Raw genomic sequence first — 27,687 nt, 5'->3', positions numbered from 1 at the left:
TTTTCGTAGAATATAGTCTGGTTGTTGCATAGAATAACCCTGCAATACCTACCTTTGATGAGATTGATGAACGCAGAGGCGTGACAAAAAAATAGTATGTGTGGTTCGTGCAGGAAGGCAATTTCAGTCTTGGATGAAATGCGAACCTCGCCTGCGGCTCATGGCCGCACACGTCGCCCGTGATTGAAATAGCTCACTTCCCGCCCTTGTCACACAACATGCTATTTTGTCATGCCTCTGCGTTCATCGTTCCGTGTCTTGTTGTGCAGGGAATACTCCCAGCACTTTCGGGGATTCCCACTTTACCGCCCGCTGGACGAAAAAAGGTCGCTTTCCAACGCTTCAACCGTCATCAAAAACTAAACTTTCGGTAACAAAAAATTTGTAATTCAAAATAACTTTTGGTGTTGCTGTAATGTCAAGAGCATAAATCTGGGAAAAAGTCAAAAACAGAAAAAGCATATTGAATATTCAAGTATTACAAATGGAATATAATATTATACACTTTTATCCTTTCTATTTTGACTATAAAAGCATATAATATGAACAAAGATGACCTCAGTGTCAGTGATGGTTGACTTTCGTAAGTTTAAAAATACATTTGGATTTGGAATTCGTTTATTAACAGTAGGTAGGTAACTGGAGTAGGGAAAATGTACATTAGGTGACGTACCTCAAGTATTTTATTCATATGTCATATTGGAATTTAAAGATAGGAGCACTGGCGCAACTACAGATGAATATGAGATGAAGTATGGGTGCTAAATATATAATATCTTTCGAGGATTCTGTGAATAATACAATATACAGTGGTGTTACACGATGGCACGTCATACTTTTTTAAATGCAAAAACGCAACATAAAACAACATTGCGCTCTATAAAATATAGTTGTTGTCCTTGTAACAATTTTACAATACACTATTCAAAAATATAATAGGATTTGATTAACTCAAAGTTGAAGCCAAAAGTTAAAAGTTCGAGGTATTGATGATTTCGATTTAAAAAAGTTCGACTGTAGTACCTAATACACTATAAATACATGGCATTATAAACATTTGTCATATTTTATTTGTACAAATAATGTTATAAAAAAAAAAAAATGTAATTTGTAGTATTTATGTCAAGTATCAATTGTTTTAAATAGTGTATTGTGTGTACTAAATACTAATGACTTTATATGAAACAATTTTAACCAAGCCAACAATTTTATTTTGTTGTTATTCCTAAGCCTGTAAAATTGGTGAAATGATAACACCTATATTTCATAGAGCTCAATTGTGTTGTGTTTTTTCAGGTAAAAAGTAAAACGGGCGCAATCGTGTTGCACAGAATATACTGGATGATTCTTTTAACGACAAACACTTAAAAACGTTTTCACATTTTCAAAAATATTTTATTACATTATTTCTTAACTACACATTGTAACTATTGTTCGAAGTTCATAAAATATATTTTTCAATGTATCAATGTATATTGTATGTAAAGTTAAAAAAATCACCCAGCATATAATCATATAATGATTGTAAACTGCTTAGTTAAGCTTTTCTTGATTAGGGATAAGGTTATTTATATTTTTTGGTATTTGAATGAGGACTATACATTTATCAAAATAACAATTTCACAGTATAAATATATTAAATAAATGCTTACTAAAAACTCAAATTCTTTTAACCATCAATAATTTTATGAACATAATAATATAATGCTAACAATTAAAATAATATTTATTATCACAGATATACATAACATACAGTAATAAATAATATCATTATAAAGAACAAATTGCACTAGAAAATAAAAATATCTACAAATAATACTTTTCAAAATTCACAAAAAAAACAATAAAAAAATTGGTAACAGTTATAATAATTTAATAAAGATACAATAATTATTTGATAGTAAATTTAATAATGATTACGGAAATAATAGTTCTTAACATTTTAAATAGGGAATAAAGTTATTTATGATCTTTAATTATATCATAAACATAAATATTAGTATTTTTTCAATGACATACAGATATAAAAAAATATTCATTAAAGGATACAAAACTAATATAGTTTTTTGAAAAAGTAATAAAAAAAACATTGCATGATAATACTATTATTAATTTTATCCCGTTTTATCTCTTTTAAGTAGTTCATCAATCTATAAATTTTAATTCAATTTAAAATAATAGTTTATAAATCACGTGACAGGTATAAATTATTTAAACATATTTTATATTTACCTGAGCTTTATACATGTCTTTTACATCTTGAAGATCAAGTTTTAATTCTTCACTTTCTTCTAGTTTTTCACCATATAGTTGTAATAATGCATCATACCTCTTTTGAAGGTCAGAAAGTTCTACTAATGAGATGGATTGTTCTTCTACTTTGGCGGTAAGCGCGGCTAATCCAGTTGTCAATTGATCCCTTTCATGATCTCTCCTTGACAATTCCCACTGCAATTGAAGTGCTTCTCCTACGAGTACGATTTAATATAGTATTACAAAATCTAAGAAAAAACATGACATTTTCTATTCTGACCTTCTTTTAATTTTATTTGTGACTGTAAGTTTTCTAAAACCGTTGTTGTGTTACTAAATGATGTTCTCATCGGATCATAAATACTACATGCTCTTTCTGTTACTGAGCTTCTATCATCATCGGCAAACTGCAATTAAATAAGTAGTTTTTGCAAATTATTATCCTTTATTTTATTATATTCTTTTAACAAGGAGACAATAATAATGTAAATAAAAAGTCATACTGATGGCCAAAACGAAGATTCTTCTAATGAGGGAACTCCCACACTTGTAGTTGGGGATGATTGATGAGATGCATTAAGCTGTTAAAAGTGAAAATCATTCAAAATAGTCATAAAATTGTGAATTTAAATTTATGAAATCAATAAACAATATACTTGTAATTTTTTTCTTTTTTCAATTTCTACATTTAGTTTATCCTTTTCAAATTTCAATTCATTTTCAAGAGTATTAATTTTTAATGTAGCATCAGCTAGTAACTTTTTACTTCCAGCCAGTTCGTTTTCAAGTTTTACGACACTAAATTCAAAAAAATAAAATTATACTTAGTTACCAATTATTTTTTATGTTTTCATTTCATACTTATTTGAGTTTAATTTTAATGTAGCATTTTCTTCTTTTAAACTTTCTAATTTAACTTTTAATTCACTTTCATTTTGTAACAAATTATCAATTTGCTCTCTACATTTTTTACCAAAAGTATTACTTTCGTGTATTTTAGAGTCAGTTAATTTTATTTTATTTTCTGCATTATTTAACGAAGTTTGTAGTTCGTCTAGACATTTAATGAAATAAATAATAATAAAATAATGAGCAAAATTATTTATTCAATAGTATAATTAAATATTAAATGATGTTTACCTATAGTTTTTAAATGTAATAGTTCACGTTTTTCAAATTCATGTTCTAATGTTTTTATTAAAACTGATTTTTCTTCGAGTTCTTTAACCAAAGGTTGTGTAGCTTTTAAAGTTTCTTGTAAAGAGTTTTCTCTTCTCCTCTCAGATTCTTCTAACCTTCTAATAAGTGAGAGATTTTCTTGTTTCAATTCATTCATCAATCTATATAAATTATTATATATGGTTATAATTATTCATAAATAATAATAATGTAATAAATATCAGTAAATCAGGAATGTGTATAAAAATCTTATTTTCTTTAACAGTAATTAAGCAAAGCATAGGTATATTTTATAGTTTAATAATACTTATACTTTTTTTTACTACTGTTCTATATTACTATGATAATACAAATTAAATAAAATTTTATAATTATTACTTACACATAATTATTTTCTTCAACTTTACAAAGATTTGATTTTAAGTTACTTATTACAATCTCCATTTCTTCACAATGTTTATTTTTATTTAATAATCTTTCTTCTAAATCTTGTTTGTCTTTTTCTATTAGCTTAAGTTCATTAGAGTCTTTTTTTAATTCTATAACAGCAGTTTCTTTACCTTGAATATCCCTATTAATTAAAAAAATAATCATAATAATATTATATAAGAATTACACAAGAATTAGGTAAAACTAGTTTTTTCTCCATAACTTCAATTATAATTAAATAAATATCAACAAATGTTATAATTTGTATCAATTGTCAATAAAAATTACAAACATATTTAATTATTCAATCAAGATGACTGTTGAAAAAAAACATGAATATATTTATTTATTTCCTAAAACAAAAACGGTTTATTTAATTTTTAATTTCAAGTGACAGCGGTGAAATTGATTTGTTCTAAAATACAATCAAATATAAATATTGCTTAATATGTAATTATCAATTATAATGAAATTAAAAAAAAAATTATTTGAATATTATTACTTTTGAAGTGATATCAAAGTTGATGTTAAATTATCAACTTGGCTCACTAAATTTATATTTTCTTTTTCAAAATTTTGATTGGACTTTGTTAGCTGGTGAATAGCTTCAATTTGACTTCTTTCCATCTCTTCTTTTGCAACTAATGATTTTTTTATTCTTTCTACTTCTTGGGATAGCTTATCTTGTTGATCTCTAATAATGTTAAATGCATCAATAAGGTTTTGTAATATTCATGAAAATTGGTTGTTATCATTAAATACTAACTTATATTTATTTATAGTTTTCAATGATTCTTTTTCAGCTACTCGTAGTTTTTTTATTATGTTATTTAATGTAAGATGTTGTTTACTCAATTTTTCTCCTTCATCCCTCAGTTCTTTAATTAGAGAATCTTTATCTTCAATAAGAACTTTAAATTGTACACTATTTTTATTTTGCTGTAAATAATAAAAAATTAAAAAACTTAACATAAAAATGTCAATCCATAATTTTTAATAACTAATGATAATTGACTGTAGTAAAAACTAAAAACTATTAAATATTAAAATAAAGATTAAGGACATGTATAATAGTAATGAAACATTGCATCCAATGCATCCATTACAAAGCTTTTAGAGTACAGTTTTCATCTTTAAAAAGTACAACATACCTAATTTGTGTTTTAAATTTCAAGGTAAAAACATTACCCAAGTGTGTGTGCATTGTTTATTCAATTTTCAATTTTTTAGCAAGTTAAGAACACATGTATAATATGTTTGAATAAAAATATTTTATATTCATAACTTCTTTAAAAATTAGGCTTTTGTTTATTAACAAATATATATATTTTAGTATAAGTTTTTCAATTCTTACATCAAGTTGTTTTTGTAACTGATCTTTTTCTCGAATTGCTTGTTGAAATTTTTTCTCCATTGTTGCTAATCTTTGAGTGTATTCTTCATTTAAATTACTTGAATTTAAATAATCTAATTGGCTATACAAATAAACTTTAGAGATACATTTTTAAATACTTAATATATATTACCTTTTCATTTCTGAATTATTAGCTGCTAGTTCAGCATTCTTTTTACTTAAATCAATTAATTTTGATTCTCTGGCTTTAACTGTAGAATTCAATTCAACAATTTTCTGAAAATTATTACTATTATAAAATACTTATTAAAAAATAAGTTTAATTTTTATTTAAATACTTTTAAAAGATCTTCAAAGTCTTTTGGTCCATGTTGTTGTCCTATATATATAAATAAAAACCAAAATGCATTTTAATATAATTTTAGTTATAATTGCATTTTTTTTTTAATCTAGGTATATTATACAAATAATAATAATAATATTAATATAATAAACGAAAATTTTATTACTGTAGTAGACAATATTATTTATAAAATAATAATATTCATACCAGACAAAAATGATGGTATATGGTCTGGGTGATATTTTACTGGACTATGCCGGTGAGAAGCATTACTTTCACTGTCATCATTAGTAGCAGGACTAGATATTACTTCTATATCAGATGAAGTCCATGTTTCAAGTTCATCACAAGAATTTGTTTCGCTTGAACCAATTTTTACGAAATCTGAATGACTAAATAAAATATTATATTAATTTAATAAATACAAAAATTATGTTTGAACTATGTTATTTGAATTTTGTAGGTTATAATTAGGGAACAGATTTATATGCAAAAAAATTCTCAAAATATGTACTAAAACATTTTATTTAAAATTACGTAAAAAGTAATTATTAAAATAGGTATTTCGTCGTCTTCACCAATAACATTTTTAATCCGTGTTGATAAAAAGTGAATAAAAAAAATTTAATTCATATTTTATCTTATTGCACATGATGATCAATAGTTGTCTTATCTAAAAATCTCTTCTTAAATGACCGGTTTTAATTTCATCGTTATAAATATTGTAGACTATGCAATAGTCTATATTATTTATTTTATTTAATCTAGTAATAAGTAAATTATTACCCACTATCATAAGTAATTTGATAAATTATAAATGTACAGTGGCGTTCGAAGGGGGGGGGGGGGGGGCTGAAGCCCCCCAACCCATTGCCGTATTATTATTACTTAAAAAAAATAAATATTTATCAAGTTTCAACTGTCAACTATAGTAAGCAAGACGTAAATTACATAAACATCTTACCAGAATGAATTCATTTTTGAAAAAACATTGCATTTGCATATCAATTTTCCTAAAATTATCTGTAATTTTTCGGAAAAAGTATGAACTATAAACTTGTATGAAAGACCTTATTTTCGATTTTCTAGTCTTAGATTATACACATTTAATATTTTATAAGTTTTGAACTACAAATTAACTGTGGTTTTTACGAAATTTGAACTTTAAATGCTTATAAAAAATAACCATTATGCCTATGTTAATATTTTAACTCTAATAAAAACTTACGTATAACATTTTAAAGCTTTTTGACCGGTTAACTAATTTTTTATTGACATTTATAGAAAAAAAATATTTTAATTAATCAAATACAATCCAAATGAGGACGGTATAACCAAGCTGGTTACCAAACAATTTTAATAAATTTTCATTTTTTTCTGCAATTATTAGACTGGACAAAATAAAAATAAAATTGTAACTAATTTTCAAGCCCTTACTTATCTATAGATGCTTGTGGTGATGGTTCACGTTCTTCATTCAGAGATGTTGCATCTATAGTGCTACCAACCATGGTTTCTACAATAACATAATATATAAAATATTAATACATATCATATTATGCCATACTTTATTTCAATACTTAAGGGGATTCCATACCGTGATTTTCTGTTTTTGTCTAACGCACAGGCGACATAGGTTTTTTGACGGATTCTTTGCCAAACATCAATTGATCTAATGAAGTGATAAGAATTCTGAAAACAGATTTGAATTCGTCGTCAAGTCTACTTGAAATCGACTTTCCCACAATTTTGATATTTTGATTTTAGCTTCTTTGAAATACATTGAAATACAAAAATGTTTAAATACTCTTTTTTAATATGATGTGTTCTGGAATTTGGGGGATAATATCAATAATGTGGGAAAGTCAATTTCAAGTAGACTTGACGACGAATTCAAATCTGTTTTCAGAATTCTTATCGCTTCATAGATCAATTGGAATGTTTGGCGAAAAACACGTCTAAAATACTATGTCGCGCGTGTGTTAGACAAAAACAGAAAATCACGGTATCGAATCCCTTTAAATGTATTTAATAAAATGATATTACCATCATCACAACTGCTGCTTTCTAAAGTAGTATCAGATACTTTTAACAAATCTATTGATGAGTTACTGGTGTTTAATGTATTAATATTATTCATACTATTTTGGACATTCTTTAAATTGTCTAAGTTTTCTAAGTAATTTGTTTGTAGTATAACACTATTTCTATTAGAATTTGGCTCTATAGACTCTTCTTCGAGTATATCTAATGCTCCAGAGTTCTAAAAATTAAAAATAAGTGTTAATCATATTAAAAAATAGGGGAAATAGTAACCGCTTGACCGTATAGTAGAGGAGTACTGTTAATCCTCTCCACTCAGAATTAAATACTATTATTTTATTTAAGAGGCAACCACACCCACATGTGTTGTCTCTGTCTTACAAGTGCATAACATAGCAAATTTACGCTCAGCAGATCACATTTAGCTCAGTTAGTTAAAAAAAAATTAGAGTGAATCGACCTATTATGAAGCTCGATGGTAAGAACATTATCAGTGTTTGTATGTGGGTTTTTACGATGGTTAAATCTTTTAACAAGTTTTGCATTTATAATACAGTGTAAATTAATAATGCTCGTAACTCACTTAATAACTGAACTAACGTAAAAAACCCACATAAAAACACGACTTAAGTTCTTATCATAGGTTGTTTTTGGAAGATAGTTAAAATTTTGAGCAAGTTATGTGTTTATAGTAAAGCGTAAATGCGTAAATTGCATAAAAATGCTCATAACTCACTTAGAACTGAATAATCGTAAGAAACAACAAATGAACACAGATAATGTTCTTACCATCAACTTTCATAATAGGTTGATTCACTCTAATTTTTGAACTAACGGAGCTAAACATGATCTGCTGAGTGTAAATGTTACGCACTTGTAAGACGAAGACAACACATGTGGGTGTGTCGTCTTAACTCTTAAGAGATTTACCTCATGAGGTGATGATAATTCGGTAAATGAAGTATCTAAAGATGAGGTAGTGGACTTGAGCAGTAACATTCCTCCATGTTGTGGCATTAAAGTATCTTCGTTAACCATACATGTTACATTATCTGATATTGAGCAAGTTAGACTATCATCGTCCTCGATTAATTCTGGAATTGGTTCTATTGTATCTGGAGAATATTGTCTATCATTTGCCCTAAAAATCAACATGTTAACATAAAAGTAACAAAAGGGGCCAGTCCACCCTTTTTTTTATGGATGGGGATCCGTGGATACCCAACTGCGGGTACCCCTCTGACCATATACAATAAGTACGTATGGTCAGTATAAATATAAAAGGTATGTACGCTGCAAAAGGTGGGTAATGACTAATGAGAAATAATATTTGCCCTCTCACAATTTAATTTTAGTTTGGCGTCATTGTTTTATTTAATTCATATAATTACACAATTTTTTTAATTACTTCTTTTCATATTTAAAAAAAAAATTAGCTTAAAAAAGCTATATTAACTTTGACCAATTAATTCTTTGAATAATTAAGTATTTAGATGGATGTTTAGACAAGATATTTTTAATTTATTATTTCATGTTTCACAAGTCCTATTGTGTTACAATGAAAAACTAAATAATCATATCATTACGATAAAATCTATCTAAATTTAAGATGTGTGAACTATTGAACTTGAAGAGTATATTTTGGAGGCTAAACATTTAGTTGTTGAAAGAGCAGTAAGGTAACATTTTCCAAATGTCCATAGTTATGATTAGAAAGGCAATCTCTTGTGCACTTTATTCTTAAATTAATAAAATATTAACCTATACCTATTTGGTTCAGTGATAACAGCCAAAACTTCAACTGAACTTGATGTTATGACTTCTACAGATGACGACTCAGGTGTACTAGTTGATGTTGATCCAAGTATTTCAACACTATCAGTAGATATTGTAGATTTACGATCACTATCACAGCTGACAGCAGAAAGACGATTAGTATTGTTATAACTTGTACTCCTTGTTCTCCGAACCACATCAGTATTTAATTCTGAATCAATCTCAATGACATTAAATTGTTCATCTTGTGTGGATGGTGATTGTCCAGTAGATCTAGCTGGTTGGTTTGCCACAATCAAATCATTTTCTGCAGATGATTTAGATAAATCTAACGACATGCTTTGCCTCATTTCTATAATATTGAAAAATGTAAGAATATAAATATCAAAAATATAATTTTTACAATAATTTATTTGTAGATATCTTTTAAAGTAGGTAGATACCTAATACAAAATATGATCAATGAACAAAATTCATAATTAAATACATAATATTTATAATTGAAAAATATCAATACTTATTAGTATATTTAGTACATACCACTTTGTTTGTCAGCCACATCATCTTCATCTTCAAATACTGAATTGGTAAATGAACTCCACAAACTTGAGCCCAATTTAGATATCTTTTGTTGAGAATCTTGATTATCTGTGTCTTTTGGAGTTTCAGGCTCTTGGGATACTTCATCACATTCATCTTCGTCTTTAATGTCCAAAGCTTTATCAATAGTTTTTTGTGCTTCTTTAAGAGCTGTCTTTGCGAGACTTGCAAACCCAGACGCGTCAAACTGATTAAACCAACTCATACTTTGTTACTAAAAGGCTGTTTGCTAAAATGTGATTTTATGAGACATTTTGTCTAGTTCAGTATAAGAAAATGCAACATGTACATTAATGAACACATAAATATAAATAAAAATCATAAGAAATTTACAATTAAATTAGGGGAAGTAAATTATATTTAATAAATTTCTAATGATGTGTACATATTTGTAAAATTATATTTAATGTTAATATGTTATCAGTATTGATATCACTTCAATTTCTACTATCATGAGGATTTGATAACATATATAATAAAGACCACGGATATATCTATTCCAGTGGATCTATTCCAGTGGACCACGATTTAAGATCGTAAATCATGTGTGAACCACTAACTCTTTTTGTGCTATTTATAGACTTATAAGTTATAGACGTGACATTTTTCTAATTTTGAAAAATTATTTTAGATTATTGTCGATAAAAACTTTTTCACTTGGTAAAAAATCTTGAAAATGTAATGCAAGGTTCCTTATAAGTTGTATTAATAGTAGTTCAAAAATAATGAAGAAACATAAACACAATTACTTTTATATGCATTTAAATTTCTAATTTTGACAAAATTCATCAAAATCAAATTCATAAAAGTTTTCTTTTTATAGCTATTAGAAATTTGAATAGAAGATTCCCACAGGTTTTTCTATATTATACCTTTAATTCATTTTTTTTTTTAATATTAAATTTGATTATTTATTTAATTATACAAGTGTGCTAGGATGACAGCACACTAGCACAGTCTCCATTGATAACCATTTATCGTATGGAATGATTTACTTAATTCAAATATAATACATCCATTATAATGACATACTCGACAGTCGACAACTACTGAACAGCAGAGCGTTACCCACTTGTCACCTTTTTTTTAAAATTGGCTTTTATAGTATAGCTCATTGTTCAATAACAATAACCATCATGGATGGATAGCTATAGCTATGAGGCTTTCAATGAGCAATGGCATGATTTATGTGTAAGAAAATTAGCTATAACTAAAAAATTGTGCGAGATATTCCCAGCAAAATGTTGATTTTGTATGCCATCATAAGACTATAAAAATGACTTATGCATAGCAGTTTAATGGTGATAAATTGGAAGAATATTATAAAAATATTAGATATAATTTCAACGAGTAGTGTGTTCTTTATTACTTATTGGATTAGTATAGTTATAAAAGTGCGAAAACAATACAATTTTACAATATTATAATGTTTTAATTCATTTATAATTCAACCGAATTCAAAATTGTTTTTTTCCATATTAAAAAATTTTTGAGAAAAAATGTTAGGGGTTTTTGTTTTTTTTTTACATAAGGGTACAAGTGAAGGAGGTTATATTCATTAGTCATACATTAGTGACATTACATTAAAAAACTGTACTACATATCTGCATATAAACTTTTTATTTAGAAGATAGTAGACAACAATTTTAAAAAGTAAAATTAAAGTCTTCCAGTAAATCTAACATTTAATCTGTACTCATCATATGCATTTTTTAACACCATTAAGGAAGATCCTTGAATATTATACATTAGCTTCCTCATTTCTTCTAATGAACAAATATCCATAAGATTGAAGATGATATTAAAAAAATGTCTCTGTAAATTTAATTTGAAATTAGTGATTTTCAGTTTAATATAATTATTTTAACTAACCTTAATTACGCCAACAGAATCAGATTCTAAAACAAGTTTAATAAAGTCTTCTATAATATAACAACAAATATAATCAAAATCGCTTTTATTTTGTTTAAATAACCGTGAACATCTGAAAAATAGAAAAAATATTAGAAATATAATTAATTAATAAATTTATAATAATATGCATAATGTGTAATGTACTTTTCAAGTTTGTGGAAAGGTATATAATAATTCTTATCCAATGATGAGTCTCTAGACATAGGACATACAGATGACAAACATTTTTTTAAAAAGTTGGCAAATGTAGTAGCAAATATTCCTAAATATGGTTTTATAGAATTATTCGGACATTTATAAAGAACTATTAATAGTTCAGAAGCTTCTTTCAGTAGTCGTGCTGCTTTGCTAGTACTTTTTTCAACAAAAGTCATTATTCTTAGTGAACAATTTATCATTGTAGTTTTGTTGATCTACATTGAATATAAAAAAGTGCACACATTATTGACAGATATCAAAGTTATAGAATATATATATATTATAACATGGTAACAATAAAAAAATACATATTTAGTTCCTTTAACTTTAAATAAACAGCATAAGTACACATTTAAATATTTTCATATGTATAATAAACTGATTAATAAATCTTACCCATGATATTTGTAGTAAAGAACAAACTAATTTTAATAATAAAATCAAACCTTGTTCTGTTTGAATCTTTTTTGTGTTAAATAAGTAAGTTCTATTTAAAACAAAACAAAAATGATTTATATTGTCCTTGCGAATTTTTTTCTTTTGATTAACAAATGGAGCGTTAAGTAAAAAAGACCATAGTTCTTGAATATATTCATAATAGTCTTGATTTAAAGCTGATTCATTTCCTTCAATAATTTTTATCTAATAAAAAGTTAATTCATTTTAATACAGGTACAACAATTAATGTATGTATATCAAGATTTAGATGTTGTAGAATCTATAAAATAATTAATTAACTTAATTATTTTTCTTTGTAGTAACGCAGTATATTTTGATATATTATATAAGATGGTTTTGAAACTTCTAATAAAAAATAAATAGATAGTAATATTTCCATTAGGCTAATAAAAAAAAATAAAAAAGATATATACAACATCAATAGTAATTATAAATTATCCAAGAACATCTTACTGTTTCAATTTTCAAAATACTTATGAATTTTATTAAATCATTAGAAGAACATAAATTCAATAATACTTTAGAAATGTTATCATCCATGTTAATAGGGTTTAATACATATTCCCAACATTTTAATAAGAACTCTTTTGGTAAACAGTGAGCAACAATTTCGTAATGCTCACAAATAATATTTAAAAGATATTTTTTATCTTCTAATCGCACTTTCACATCTTCATTAAACTTAAAATAAAAAAATATAATACAGATAGAATATCATTACTTATTATATATAATAATAATACATTTATTTCAAATATTCTTACTAAAATGGTAATGTAGTCATCAAGTATAGCTAAATTATTGAATAAACAATCTTCATTTTTATTTACTATTGAAAAATTCAATGATACAGCATAAGGATAAACTAATAGATGCTTTTCTGAGCATATGTATTTGGTAGAAAGTATTACAAATTCATTTAGAGCATAATGAAATTCAATAAAAAATGTATTTGTAATCAAACGTGTTTCCTAAAATATAAGAATTTTGTTAGTATATTCAATAGGTATACATTAAATAATTGTAAAACAAATTTATAATTTTTTAAATAATTAAAAAATTACTATGTCAATCAAATTGACATAATACATTAAATATTTAAATCATAATATTATTAAAAAAAAAATTATACTACTGTATAGATTTAATATTTTTTTAGAAAATACAAATAACAAGAGAGTTAAATTAAAGAAAAGTAATTAACACAAAACTTACTGGAATATCACCCAAGAAACATGATATAATAATTGCTTTATCTACCCAATTTTCGTCAACATTTATACATTTTTCCAAATCCTCTATTATCTTTTGTTTTTGTAAACTATGTTTGTTTAATCTGTTTGAAATACTTTTAAATAAATCTAATGATTTATGTCTCAGCTCATCATTATATTTCAATTTTTGATAAATATTAAATGCGTAAGATACTGCAAGGAAATGCATTGGAAGTCTACAGATTTTTAAAAAGTCTAAATGATGAAAATTTTATAATTAATAATTAAATTTTAAAAATGCTGAAAATATTTAAAATATAATTACCAATAATAATTGTAATCAACTTCATAATAGCGGAATTATCAAGATTAGTAGCCATAACAAACTCAGAAAGAATGGATAGAAGTACTAATGAAAATGGACTGTTATGAATTTGTTTTTGATGACCTCTTAACGAAATGCTTAATAATTCTAAGACTTTCAGATACCTAAAATAATTTTTAAAAAAATATAATATTATTTATTAACAACAGTAATTACAAATCTAAACTAATTTCTTCAATTTAAAAAATAATAGATACTTCTGGGTGTGTTAGTAATTACTGAAATGTGTTAGGTGGTCAGGGGTATCCCAAAACATTTGACTGGTCAACCACTATAATATTAAAATGAAGCACTTGTACAGGGAGGGAATGTTTGGAGGGGCTTATAAAATCACACCATAGGTTTGAGTGTTTGACTAAAGTTTCAAATTCTTTTTTGAAAGTCAATTAAAGGAAGAGTGATGAGGCTATTAATGAGCACATGTGTTTGTGGCAGTTTAGCATGAAGTAAAATTGACCCATATTTAATTCTCAAAATAAGATTTATTTTGACAAAGCCGTATAGAATTAATGTAATTGTTTTTAATAATATTAACCTTTTTACTGCTCCAGACGTACTATTACGTCCTGTATTTTATAATAGCTTTAATTGCCGATAACTGTATAAGTTTTGGAAACCTTGGCTCAAACTATTTTAAACTTAAATAATTAGAACATTTAGATCTCAAAATTTAAATTAAAGAAATTAGAAATTTAAAATATATAATAATAAACATTATTACGTAGCATACACAGATTGCAGTAGTTGCAGTGGATAAATAGTAGAGCAGTGAAAGAGTTGAACAAAATATTAACTTTAAAATTTAAAATCGAATTATCAATGTATTATAAATTATGATTTAAAAATCAAAAGAACATACTTTTTGATTTTTTCGGAAGGCACTTCTTTGATGTTTTTGTATTTTTTAAAAGTAATAAGTTTTGTTGATTCTTCAAAAGTTTTTTCAAAAAAGAGATCAATTGGTGAATCAATTAAAGAAATAATATTTTCAACATTAAACTTGGATAAAATGTGTGATGATTGATTAATTTTTCCATTTTCTAAATGTTCACAAATGTTCTGAAGCGTAAAAAAGGTTACAGCACACATATCTAGCCTGAAAAGAAAAACAATGTTAATGTCATGTAATAAATAATAATCAAGAGCAACATTAGAGCTTTTACTTGTAATCTTTATTTTTAGACTTTAGAAATTCACAACTTTGTAAATTAAATTCGGGCTTGGCAAAACAATTTGTAATTTTTTGCAAAATATATAATTTTATTGTTTGAGGTAGAACATCTGAAAAAACGTGGAAATTTTTAGCCAACATCTCATCTTCAGCAACTTCTAATAAGAGCTTAACATTTTTTTCCAGTGGTACATTTTCGTTTTTTAATTTTGATAGCATTCTTACATATTCAAATAGGAAATAAGTCTGAAAAACAATAAAATAAATCATTACAAACTATAAAATTGTTTACTTTATAGAATATCCAAAGGTTTTTTGATTACTTACAAAATACTCATTTATCATGTATATTTCTGATTCATCCGAGTTAGTTCTAATGTATTTTAGTTTTGATTTATAAGTATTGCATATATTCTGTTCCATTTCATATTTAAGCAAAATTAAATCATCATCATTTTTTAACATGAAATCGTCATCAATTAATTCTGATATTACCAAAGTTTTTAACTTTGTAGTCAGTCGACTTAATTTCATAAATACAGTAAAATTCTTGACATCAAGCTAGAAATGGTTTAAATGGAAATTAAAATTGAGATTCTAATTATTTTTCTAAAATTACATCACCAAACACGTACTTCAGGAAGTTCAATTGAATTGTGTTGTAAATTGGGTGGGTAAAATAATAGAGTATAATTCCTTAGTCTTTCTGCTATAATTTTATTAAATCCAGGAATATTATTAAATTAGAGATAAATAGTTAATCGTGTTTAAAAGTTGTTATAAGGTGGTTGGATCAATCAAACTATTTAAACAGCCAGTCTTAATTTCATTTTGCGCTACATAGTTACACATTAAAATATAATGAACAAAGTTTGTATATTAAGTATTACGAATAAAATGTTAAGAAGATGTCAGCGCACTATTTGTTTTCTCTCTCTGGCCCACGTGCAACATAGACAAAACGCATTAAAGGAGAATCATTTTTTCTATGTTTTTGTTTTTTTTTATTTAAAAGCCGCTAGTATAGACTATGATAGCTTAACAATTACATACGATGTTTTTATGTTATCTTAGAGTAAAATTGCCCATTACAAATAAGATAGAGAATAATATTTTTGAGGGAATGACATCAATTTTATATTTTATTGTTATTTGACGACATTGTATTTGACTTTAAAAATAAACAATAAAATGTTGTAAATTTAAATTATGTTTAAATTGTTTTGAAACAATATTTAGACAAATTTATGTGTCATTGCGTCCTCAAAGTTATTGAGTTGATTTTAGTCTAAGATGACTTAAAAACATAGAAAAAATGATAGGCCAAAAAGAGAAAACAAATAGAGTGCTGATTTTAGCTAAGTCAAAAACTAGATTCTTGATTTCAATGATTTAAGACCAAAAAATGTAGCAATATCATCACAATTATCATGGGCGTTACTAGAGTACAAATTCGTGGGATCCAAAATTTCTTCCATTTAGTTTTTTTCTAACATAGAAATTTTTCAGAGTAGCAAATGTACTCCTCGATACCCCTTAGTGACAACTATCAAATGGCAAATTATTTCTAAAATAACAAAAGCAAAAAGACAGTCTGAAATTTTTCTAGTATACCTATGTATTGAAACCTTGTTAACTAGACTAAAATAGTTCTAATCAGGGAACAATAAAATACTTTTAAGCTAAGTTAAATTCTTTGCAGCTATGTTTAATAAAAACCTGAATACGAAGGTAAGATTTTGTTAGAGATTGCCTCAAATAGCGGTTCTTAACCGGCTTGTCGCAAAAAAATTGTTTATTTATATTGTACGTGTTCAAAGAATAAATATATGTTATTATAGCATTATGACGTTATGGTAAAAACTACAGATAAGAACAAACAATTGTGAAGATAGTCTCATTCTGAATTTACATTTAGGTTTATAAGTGTTGATTTTTCAAAAATCCCTCAATTATTTAAGTGTGTTGCTATTTTTATGGATCTAAATTAGGGTGTCTTCTTAAAAAAAGGTTGAGAAGCACTGGCCTCAAAGATAGATCTGTAGAAATAATGATTCCTGTCATGAATAGAAGTCACTGATTTAAGTTTAATAATTTCCTGGATTAATGAAATGAAATAGGTTAACGTGTATTTGGACTTTGCGTATTTGCAGACCATTTAAAACATACCACTCAAGTTCCAAAGAATTTATTCAACTCTTTTCGAAGTGATACTAAAGTAGCACAATAAAAAATTTTAAATGTTGGTTCAGGGTTTTAATCGAGGTTTTAATCAATAAAGGATATGATTACATAGTATATCACTTTGACCTGGATCTGAAAATTGTATGAAATATGGTGTACTGAATACTGACACAATATACTATAGGTATTGTAGAGGGAAAAAATTATAAATCTAAATATTAAAAATGTCTTTAAATTCCAAACAAGTCCATTTAACAATTTGATAAAATATTAAAATAGGTATATGTAACAAACAATATTCATAGTAAAAATAAGAAATTAAAAAAAAAATGTTTAAGGTATACCTATTGTTAAATTTAAATATAAATATTATACCTATCTTATTAGTTATTAGTTATTTGTAAAGGTATTTAACTTTTTTAACTCACAGGTTCAGCAATATCAGCATTTAGAAAACGTGTCATTATTGAAGACGAATAGTTTAAAATATGACGCATTCGTGAATTTTGAGTCAAAGAGGTATATACAATCTCTACATTAAGTAGTCCATCACATATTTCTTCTACTGTCTGAAATAATTCACATAATTAAGACAATAGTTATTAAAATTTACAAAGATAATAGTATAATTATTAATTTTGTTTAAACATAAAAAGTTACAATGAGAAATATTTTAGCACCAAATTAAGTACAAGTTCTGCTGTAAATACAGATTAAATAAAACAAAATATTGGATATATTGTACAGGGAACATGTACAGACACGTGTAGGTAATATTAAAGTGTACAGAGGATGAACATCCAAAAGGCGATTAAATTTAAGGTAAGGACTTTTTTAATAGCGAGTTTCACACCTAAAAATGACAACTTACTCTCCGGTATTCATCGTTCATCTGCACGATTTCATCTTCGGGGTAAGCAAGGTTTAACTTTTCTAAATAATTTAATATTTTTTTGCTGCACGACATTATGAAAGTCTTAAAGTATAGGTATGTAGAAATCAAATTATTACGGAATCAGGATTCAGGAATACTGCTGATTCCTACGGCCATTCGGAACACGGGCAGACAGAAGTAAGCACGACGTTATCATCATAATAATACATCATATTATCACAATACAACCGCCAACCGGTTGGCTGTCGCAGTCGCACTCACAGATATAATATAATACCATAGAATAATATGAATATTATTTGTGGTCGCACGTGCGTTCCTAACCTAACCAATGATAAAGAAGCGACTCAATTAGGCCGCAACGCATGATGTACTTGGCAACACCGCCGTGCGACGTTGCCAATGTTGGGCCACAGAATTAAGAATAGCTGCTAATCGGGCCTCCCGAGTTCATTAGTGAACCGAAGATTTGGGACGTCGGAATGTTGGATTTCTTAATACCTATATATGTAAATATATATATACACTATATGGTTACTTATTTCATTCTACGATCGTCATCATAGATCAAGGAATAGTCATTCGCGATTCGTCGATCGACTGTTCAGTATAGGCTTCAGTGAGTTCGTCAGAATCATTGAGTGACGAGATACGAGCGTTATTCTCCAATAATTCTCCTACGCATCAACTTGCATCGGCGCAGTGCGTACCATAATTTGCATTACTTTCGCAGTTTCGCGTATTGACTATTGAAGAAATTTGTACTGCACCAACAGTTGGACAGTATTGTGAATCGCCATGATGTTGTCAAATATCAGCTATCATTGTCCAGTCGTTTGTTTTTAATCCAGTTCGTCATTGTTTACAGCCTTTTAAACGACCCGAACATTATCACTGTGGCAGTTTTTTAACCCCCGTTTTTTTTTTTAACGTACCTACCAGCAAAATCAAACATTTTACCGCTGCAGAGGTTTGTACATATTATATTAAAGTAATCTGTGATATTGGCATCATTCAATGACGGTCACTGGTTGTCTGAGAATGTAAACTGTAAACATATTGATTTTAAACGGAGGAAAACTTCATAGATTTTTAAAATAAAAATTATTTATTTTGTCAATGACCTACTTAACGTAAGTCTGTTTTTTGTCGACTGTGCGTTTATTATTTTTGGTTAACCATTGAAGAATTGAACATAGTAATATATGGTGTAATCATTAATAATGTACACACCTAATGTCCTAAAACTGTTGTCGTTTATAGACACAATTACACAAAACACTGAATTCACTATAGGTAATTTAAACATTTTAATAACTTACATGAAGGGTAATCAGAATAAATATCCTTAGGAAGAACTTTTATCCTAGGGTCGGGAATGATTTTTGAGAGGTCCTTCCTTGGGTGACTTTTTTGATAAATAATACAAAATATTAAAAATATTAATAGTCAATAAATTAATTATTGTACCGTTTTATAATATTTTAACGATAATTTGAAAAATTCAAATGCCTAATATAAAACATTACTTTTTATTATTGTTTTTAATCAATATATTATATTTTCAACATTTAATATACTGATAATAATAATAAGTTTGATTTTTAATTTTTTATAGTTGTCGAACTTGTATAATATTTAAATATGATGTATTTGTTAAATATTAAGCATCTACCTACATATTTGTAATTATGTATTAATAATATTGTATTCATCAACATTTTAAAAATATTAATTTAATCACCTTCGTTGAAAAATGCTACCTTGTGAATATTGTATTTTGGGAATTTTCCTGTGGATTTTTATTCCACAATTGATTTTTATAAAGGTGCTTACAAACCTACCTAACAGATTTTAAACTCCTAGTAATAACTGAATATTTTGTCATAATTATAAACTCATTAGAGAATACTAAAATTATTTATATTCATTTTTATTAAATACCTATTGAAAAAATATAAATATTGAACTTTCCGGTTATCATATACTGCCATACTGGCAACCAATTAGGTACTGAAAGTATTCTCAATTTTATTTTCCTACTCAACATTTCTTATTAATTTTATGTTTTCTTGAAAGACATAGTGGAGATAGTTGTTAGTTATAAATTATATTAGACATAATAGTATACATTTTGTAAAATAATGAATAAATGTAGAATGTTTACCTATGTATAAAATGTAAAAAACAAAAAACTTTAGGAACCTAAATACAAATTTATTTATAAAAGAGACATGAATTTAACACTTTCATTTATTATCTGATTAAATACACAATACTCTGTTATTGTTACGGCAAAGAAATTCTCAAATGTTGGCACATATTATAATAGATCAAATTACCAAAATGATTTTTTTTTCCAGTCTTATTCAATTACTTTAAATGTTCAATATTTTATGTGTGTGTTCCACTTGGATCAACAAAATTATACTTGTGATTAAAATAAATAGATATTTAATTTAGATTAAAGTAATGGAATCGAGATTTTCGGCGGCCAATTGGCAATAACCGATATGAATTATTAAAATTATAGGTACATTATATATAAGTATTTTATTTTTAATTATATTGATCATATTAATTCTAGTTATGGCTGATCAGAATCAAAATCCAGGAACTCCTGGTACTAATAATCAATATCCAAACTGGCCTCAGCCAATAAACTGGTCTTATGGAGGAAAGTAAGTGCTTCATGATCAAAATATGAAAAAGTTATTATATTATTAATTGACTTAAATTAAATACCAATGCTTGTTATGTAAATTATTTATTTAGAATAATATTTGTATTAAATATCAGTGTTGATTTTGTTTTTGTAGTTATACGGGACCTCAAATGTATAATATGAATGCGTTTTATGCGGCACAATGCTATAATCCGGTATGACTTAAATTGAACTACAGATAATTATTGTCCTTTTTTCTTATCCTCATAATATACAACATTTTGTTTTTATTTTTTAGCAAGGATTTCAAAGCTTTCCCAGTCAATCGTTAAATTTTAACTTTAAACCATTTGTTCATGGAGGTAAAGTATTTATTTTACTATAAGTTATTACCTAATATAATATATTATGATATATTTTCAGGCACACTAGAAACTGCCACTGTTTCACAAGAAAACTCTCCTCCTCTGCCAAATGGGCCAGCTCCTTCACAGCCCCCTCCACCTCAATTTGATAATGATGATTTAGATAAACTTCCTCCTTTACCACCTGGTTCTCCACCACCAGTTCCTGGAATATGTGATGTACCTCTACGTAAGTTTAATTTATTACTTTTTTTTATTTATACCTTAAAGTTTTATTTTCAAATTTTGTTATGCTTGTATGCATTGTAATAATATTATAGTTGTAAAAATTAATCTATTAATTGATCAATGCAGTTAGATACATCTTTTGTATTGTTTGTACAAATTGTCTATTATATTATATTTTATATAAAAGTAATAATCCATCCCACATCGGTGGTGCTATGAGTATATAGCGGACCCCACTCAGATAGATATTGTGTTATATCATAAAACCCTTAAATAGGAAATAAACAAATTTATTAGCTTCCTTCTAATATATGGTCTACAGCTATTTTGTGGAATACCTACCTAACTAAAAATATTTAGGAAATCAAAACTGTATGTTATCATTTCAAAAAGTAAAAAGCTAAAAATATATATTTTTTTTAAAGATGTTTGTAACAATCAGAACCCATAAAAAATGTGTTTAAAAATGTATTATTAAATGTTAAATTATAGTATACTATGGCTATATAAAATGATTTGGTAAAAATCTGATGGAAAAATGATGACTTTAAGAAATGTAAAATAGCTGCATGACATCATTAGGCCTGGCTCATCGTAATTGCCTATCTTATATGTGTAAAAGTTCCTTGATTTACCAATCTAAAAATTTTATTGATTTTATGTGTTTAAGATGATAAAAGTATCAGAAATTCAATATAACGTTTTGTTTTTTTAAATATTTGGGAAATTTGGCTATCGTTGACATCAGTAGAATGTGCTATCTTAATAAGTTCCATCTCTCGTGGAGTGGAGGATAGACCACAATTTTTGTTGTTAGACCTGATATTGGGAGATGTCTATTTTATTAAATTAAAGTATTAACTACATGTTTCTAGCACCTCAACCAAATATATCATCCTTACCTCCAATGCCTCAAACTAAAAACGGTAGAAAAAAATGGAGAAAAAAACAAAGGAACTTAATGGAGGCGGCAGCTATGGCTAACCAATCTGCACAAATTGCCCCTCCTATATATCCTATATTAAATTTTGTTCCTCCTGTTCCTATTTCACAACCTCCTCCTACTCCAAAACAAACAATATCAAATTCTTTATTTTCGTTTACTCCTATAGTTCCCAGCAAACCTCCACCTCAACAACCAGCGCCACCTAAAGAAATCCAACCTGTTCAAAAAAAACAAAATACCTTTGACTTGCCTGATAATTGTCCAACTAGTTTGAGGTAATTAAAAAAATGTTTTTGATTATTGAGAATACATTTATTGAAAGTTTATTAATTTTTTTTAGAGAGTATATTAAAAAATGTCAAGATAAATGTGTAAATAAAATAGACAGAGATAGAATGGATATCATTTTAAAAGGAAAATTGACCAATGCAAATCATGATGGGTCATTATGGATTAAAGACTGGTCAAAAGAACCAATGCCAATGTATGTATTATTTTCTATGGTTTTTTAGGATGTTTTATTTTTAATTTGAAAACGTTTATAATATTTTAATTTTATGTTTATATATTTTTAAATATGAAAATTATAAAATTCATATAACAATTATTATGTTTTATATTAAAAGTAACAAACTATAAATGTTTTTCTGTGTTATAAAATAATTCATGTGAATGAAGATATGTTTTCTATTAATAGGTTATTAAGTGAAAATATTACAATAAACCAAAATCAAGAAAATGGTAAAAATAAAAATTCTATCATCAAAATTGCATTCAAAAAATCTACGAATAACTATGTTAACTGCTACTTTACTTCAAAATTCAAATCTTGTTTGTCTCCTTCATCAAATAGTTCTAATGAGTAAGTATTTAATCATATTAAAATGGCTAGTTTTAAACTTGTGAAATTAGTTTCTAAAATACTTATATAATAATCAATTGTCTTTTCATAAACATATTGTAAAATTAGTACATTTCAATTTGCAGCCAATTTAACACTGTTTAATAATATGTTTTATGTTTGTATCATATTTTCATGATAAGCATGTTATTCATTATATAATTTCAAGTACATTTCTTTTTTTAGATCTAATACTGACATTAAAAAGAAAAACAGTCCATTACGTGAAAACAAAAGACAAAATAGTGATGATTTTATTCCTCTTAATGTCAGTAGTGATGAAAGTAATAGCAAAAAGAGTAGATATACTTATAAGAATAAAAAGTAAGCAACTATTTTGTCTTATTTTAATTATAGTATAATCAATGTCTTAAATAAGTGATTTAATAATTAATATTATTATTATTCATGTATTATTTATTATTTTAACTTAATCATATTAATTATGTTTTATACTATTAGCATATTTTACTCATCTGGTGTTTTATTGGTCTAGATTATATAATGAAGATGCTCATATATATCAACAATATGGTTCTATAAATAATAAACCAAATTATGATAAACATTTGTTGACCAAACGTGCGGCACGTTTTTCATCTCAAGGAAGTCCAAAAAAAAAGCCTCGTCAAATATTAAAAAATGACTATCATACACAAAAGTTATCTTCCATGGATGATGATGAATTTCATATAGACTCTTGCCATATTGTCGGAACATGCGTTGATTTAGAAAAAAAATATTTAAGATTGACTGCAGTTAGTTTTATTTATTATATTTATTTTGTTAATTATATCATAAGTATAATATATCATTATTAATTTTAACTATAAACTAAACAGGCACCAGACGCTGACGCTGTAAGACCGCTAAGGATTTTAGTAAATTCATTAGAACATGTGAAATCCAAATGGATGAGTAATAGCGACTACCTTTTTGCATGTGATCAATTGAAGTCTATTCGACAAGACTTGACAGTAAGCAACTTACTTAATATTATAGATTTATTGTGTTTGGTTATCTAACAGTTATTATTGTATATAGGTGCAAGGTATTAGGGATCCGTTTACAATCGAAGTATATGAAACACACGCTAGGATAGCTTTAGAAAAAAGTGATATGGGAGAATTTAATCAATGTCAGACTCAGTTGTGTGATTTGTATGAGGAGTTAAAAGATAACCCTGCTGCTCAAAAACATAGAAATGAATTCCTCTGTTATAGTATTTTGTATTGTATATATACAAGAGCTTTATGTGGTAATTTTAATTTTGTACAATTTAAATTATTATTGCTACTATAACTGAATTTAATTTGTATTAACAGAATGATTATAATATTTGTATATTGCAGAATTAAACAATGTTGTGTTGTATATTAAGGAGTCAAAAATCAAAGACAAGTGTGTAGATTTTGCATTGAAAATCAAAGATGCTTGGTGGTTAGGAAACCATGTTCAGCTATTTTCTTTGTACAAAATTGCTCCTAAAATGGCCTCATACTTAATGGATATGTTTTTGGCTAGAGAGCGCAATAACTTCTATTTGGCTATTGCCAAGTCGTATGTATACAAACAATTTATCATTTATTATAACATTATTTTTCAGGGTATTACATAATATGTACAGGTATTAATTTTTTGTGTTATTAACAAGCACAATGTTTTTTGAATTTGAATAATTTTTCAATTTTTATTTTCTGGGTCAAGATAGGGATGATTTGTGTTTGTTTTAGACCATATGTTATATAGTTAATTTTATTAGTATAAAGATTAAAACAGCTAGTTCATTAGCCTACAATTATATTTACATTTACATTAATTTAATATGGTTATTTGCTTACCACCTAAATTATATTATAATATTTTTAAAAATAATTATACTTATTTCAATGCTTATAAATTAAAATCGTTTCAACAACTAATAATTTTAATAATTGAAAATCTCCTTGTTTTGGAATCATGTTCTATTAGAATATGTATTCAATTCAAGTATCTACAAATATAGTTTTATTTATTAATGTATTTAGTTTAATATTTCTTTTTTTAATAAGTAATTTTTTTAAAGATAATTTTATTATGATATAACAGTTACCGTCCAACTATTCCAATCTCGACCATTCAAGATCAAATGGCATTCGATAAGCGCGAGGATTGTTTGGCTTTTCTTAAGGCTGCAGGCGCTGTATTTACTTCCAATAACGAGAACATCGACTGCAAAGCAAGCTGCGGTTCGACCGAAGCTTGACTTTCAGAATGGTTTCGTCCCCATCTCTACATTATCACATATATATATGTATATATCTAATAAATGAAACTCTTCGTTGATTTGTCGCCGTAGAAAAGAACCACAATGGGCCACAAATTAAAATTCTACTTCTGTATATAAATCTTACTACATCTATAAAGTTATTTATGACTCAAAATAAATTAGGGATGTCAGTCATGGAGATTAACATTATGTTTTTCAACACAATTTATTCCAATGGATCACTTTGCACAAAAATGTTAATCATATTTTTGGGCAATTCAGCTTCGTTTTATACGACCATCTTTTTTTTTTTTTTGTCGATTGTCTTTGGTATCAACCTTCATCATTCTGATGTCAACAAATAGTTATGAAGAAATTACTGATATTTTTTGTATCTACACCCGTTGTTTGTTATGTCATGACTTATGAGTAAGTAAGAGATGTCCCAAATACTCCAAGAAAATTCAATTATCTTGAAATTGGGGAAAAGCCCTTGCTCAGTGAAAGTATGCAATTACTTGTGCCAAAACTTGAGTTAGGTAAGTAGGTGCTCTGGTGCTGAATTTGTGAAAATCATACCTATGTATCATGGAAGAAAGTATAGCAGACACCAATTACAATGTGGATCAATTTTAAAAAGAACTTACTGGGAGCTTCATATCATACGTTTGTTTTGTATGTAACATTGTAACATACAAAACATATTTAGTTCAAATAATTCTTTCTTAAATTTAATTATTCATTCGTTTTAATATGATCATTGCATTTGCATTGGCCTTTAAATAAAAAATAACATTTAATATTAAAATGTGGGTCTTCATTCAAGGATATTCAATATTGATGTACATTTCATGATGATTCGTTGCAAATATTGTTTATAAGTGAGTGTGTTACACATAAAATATGTATAGACAATATTTATAAAGTACCTAATTTTTTTTATAGGTTGATTTTAATTTTAGCATCAATTACATTAAGAGATGACAGTCCGACTTCATTATTAAATCAACATAGTAATTCGGAGGAGATTAATTATTGAACATATATTATATGGACTGAGTCATTTATATTTTTTTATAGGTAAGGATTTCACTATGTGAAAAGTTATTTATTTATTAATTAATAAAATAAAATTATATTAGAAATTCCCTTTTATGCTAAGTTGAAATTTATCATAATAATAATTCCCTATTATAACTAATGAACAATACTTAATATGATGTATACTGTATACAGGATGATCAGATTTGTGAGTCACAAAACTAAAAAATGATACTATCTTAGATATTCAAAAATCTCCAATAATTAAACTGATTGAAATTCAGAACATTCTAATTTCTAATATTAAGCCTGAAAAAATTATTAATTGTATTGTATTTGTTTTTTTTTTTACAGGATAGTTTTGTGCGTAAGGTTGAGTGATTCTATCAAATTTTATCAGTATTCAATTCTTCAATTTTAATAGGATGATTAATTCTGGTCCAAATGTAATTATGTGAATAATATACTATTCAGACTTTAGTGGTTTATTTTAATTTTTTTAGTTTATTATTTCTTCGACAAATGACAAATCACTTACTATATTTTTATTATATTGTTCATAAATAATTTATGTATGCAGTTCTTTAAAACTAATTCTCATAGTTTTTTTTTGTAAATATATCTTAGAACAATAAAAACAACATAACAAAGGTTTTAATTACTGTTTTTATATATGTATATTATATTACTAAGTAATGCATAAGATTTATAAAAAAAAAAAACAATCTATTAGTTTGGTTTATATTTAAAAAAAAATTGAGAGAAAATTAATTTTAATTTTTGTAGTTGACAAATCTATTTTGTCATTGAGGTCTTTATTTAGTGGTTGTTTCTCTGCCTTCTATTCTAAAAAAACTGAATTCTTAGTGCAACTGATTTTATTATAAAAAATTTGT

At 26.3% G+C, this 27,687-nt stretch overlaps 3 protein-coding genes across 3 annotated transcripts; 1 reads left to right on the top strand and 2 right to left on the bottom strand.

The window, feature by feature from the left end:
* Positions 1–1,676: 1,676 nt before the first annotated feature.
* On the bottom strand, positions 1,677–10,375 carry LOC132952681 (TATA element modulatory factor). Its single transcript, XM_061025038.1, has 19 exons — positions 9,918–10,375; positions 9,369–9,729; positions 8,532–8,742; positions 7,605–7,821; positions 6,996–7,074; positions 5,766–5,950; positions 5,554–5,594; positions 5,388–5,491; positions 5,216–5,336; positions 4,628–4,800; positions 4,364–4,555; positions 3,815–4,003; positions 3,394–3,593; positions 3,115–3,307; positions 2,910–3,051; positions 2,757–2,834; positions 2,534–2,660; positions 2,233–2,468; positions 1,677–2,150 (listed from the first exon to the last, which is right to left on the bottom strand). The coding sequence occupies exons 1-19, from the start codon at positions 10,180–10,182 to the stop codon at positions 2,115–2,117; spliced, it is 3,150 nt and encodes a 1,049-aa protein (XP_060881021.1). The 5' UTR covers positions 10,183–10,375; the 3' UTR covers positions 1,677–2,114.
* Positions 10,376–11,580: 1,205 nt separating this feature from the next.
* On the bottom strand, positions 11,581–18,605 carry LOC132951632 (uncharacterized). Its single transcript, XM_061023452.1, has 13 exons — positions 18,374–18,605; positions 17,931–18,071; positions 15,646–15,879; positions 15,311–15,564; positions 15,007–15,243; positions 14,088–14,251; positions 13,764–14,017; positions 13,313–13,519; positions 13,002–13,229; positions 12,486–12,731; positions 12,036–12,304; positions 11,850–11,961; positions 11,581–11,792 (listed from the first exon to the last, which is right to left on the bottom strand). The coding sequence occupies exons 1-13, from the start codon at positions 18,467–18,469 to the stop codon at positions 11,637–11,639; spliced, it is 2,598 nt and encodes an 865-aa protein (XP_060879435.1). The 5' UTR covers positions 18,470–18,605; the 3' UTR covers positions 11,581–11,636.
* A 239-nt stretch (positions 18,606–18,844) lies between these two features.
* On the top strand, positions 18,845–27,449 carry LOC132951633 (leukocyte receptor cluster member 8 homolog). The gene is made up of 17 exons (XM_061023453.1): positions 18,845–19,099; positions 19,266–19,367; positions 20,985–21,078; positions 21,217–21,277; positions 21,361–21,424; positions 21,486–21,656; positions 22,531–22,876; positions 22,942–23,085; positions 23,299–23,463; positions 23,689–23,826; positions 23,999–24,260; positions 24,345–24,479; positions 24,547–24,760; positions 24,855–25,062; positions 25,591–26,631; positions 26,696–26,830; positions 27,146–27,449. Exons 3-15 carry the CDS (start codon positions 20,987–20,989, stop codon positions 25,745–25,747), a joined length of 2,157 nt encoding a protein of 718 aa, XP_060879436.1. The 5' UTR covers positions 18,845–19,099; positions 19,266–19,367; positions 20,985–20,986; the 3' UTR covers positions 25,748–26,631; positions 26,696–26,830; positions 27,146–27,449.
* The last annotated feature ends 238 nt before the right edge of the window (positions 27,450–27,687 follow it).

This window comes from Metopolophium dirhodum, chromosome 9 (genome assembly GCF_019925205.1).
Source record: "Metopolophium dirhodum isolate CAU chromosome 9, ASM1992520v1, whole genome shotgun sequence".
NCBI classification, from domain to species: Eukaryota; Metazoa; Arthropoda; class Insecta; order Hemiptera; family Aphididae; genus Metopolophium; species Metopolophium dirhodum.
The sequence above is the reverse complement of the archived record's forward strand: the minus strand, read 5'-3'. Positions and strand labels throughout refer to the sequence as shown.

Excerpts from the sequence above, each read along its gene's own strand:
- LOC132952681 (XM_061025038.1), bottom strand. The coding sequence starts at position 10,182 with ATGAGTTGGTTTAATCAGTTTGACGCGTCTGGGTTTGCAAGTCTCGCA. Across the intron at positions 3,594-3,814 it reads GTTGAAGAAAATAATTATGT|ATTGATGAATGAATTGAAAC; the intron begins GTAAGTAATAAT and ends TAATTTATATAG. Across the intron at positions 2,661-2,756 it reads AATCTTCGTTTTGGCCATCA|TTTGCCGATGATGATAGAAG; the intron begins GTATGACTTTTT and ends ATTTAATTGCAG.
- LOC132951632 (XM_061023452.1), bottom strand. The coding sequence starts at position 18,469 with ATGTCGTGCAGCAAAAAAATATTAAATTATTTAGAAAAGTTAAACCTT. Across the intron at positions 13,520-13,763 it reads GTTTCTTGGGTGATATTCCA|GAAACACGTTTGATTACAAA; the intron begins GTAAGTTTTGTG and ends CTTATATTTTAG. Across the intron at positions 11,793-11,849 it reads ATTCTGTTGGCGTAATTAAG|AGACATTTTTTTAATATCAT; the intron begins GTTAGTTAAAAT and ends TTAAATTTACAG.
- LOC132951633 (XM_061023453.1), top strand. The coding sequence starts at position 20,987 with ATGGCTGATCAGAATCAAAATCCAGGAACTCCTGGTACTAATAATCAA. Across the intron at positions 21,425-21,485 it reads TAAACCATTTGTTCATGGAG|GCACACTAGAAACTGCCACT; the intron begins GTAAAGTATTTA and ends ATATATTTTCAG. Across the intron at positions 23,086-23,298 it reads TCAAAAGAACCAATGCCAAT|GTTATTAAGTGAAAATATTA; the intron begins GTATGTATTATT and ends TTCTATTAATAG.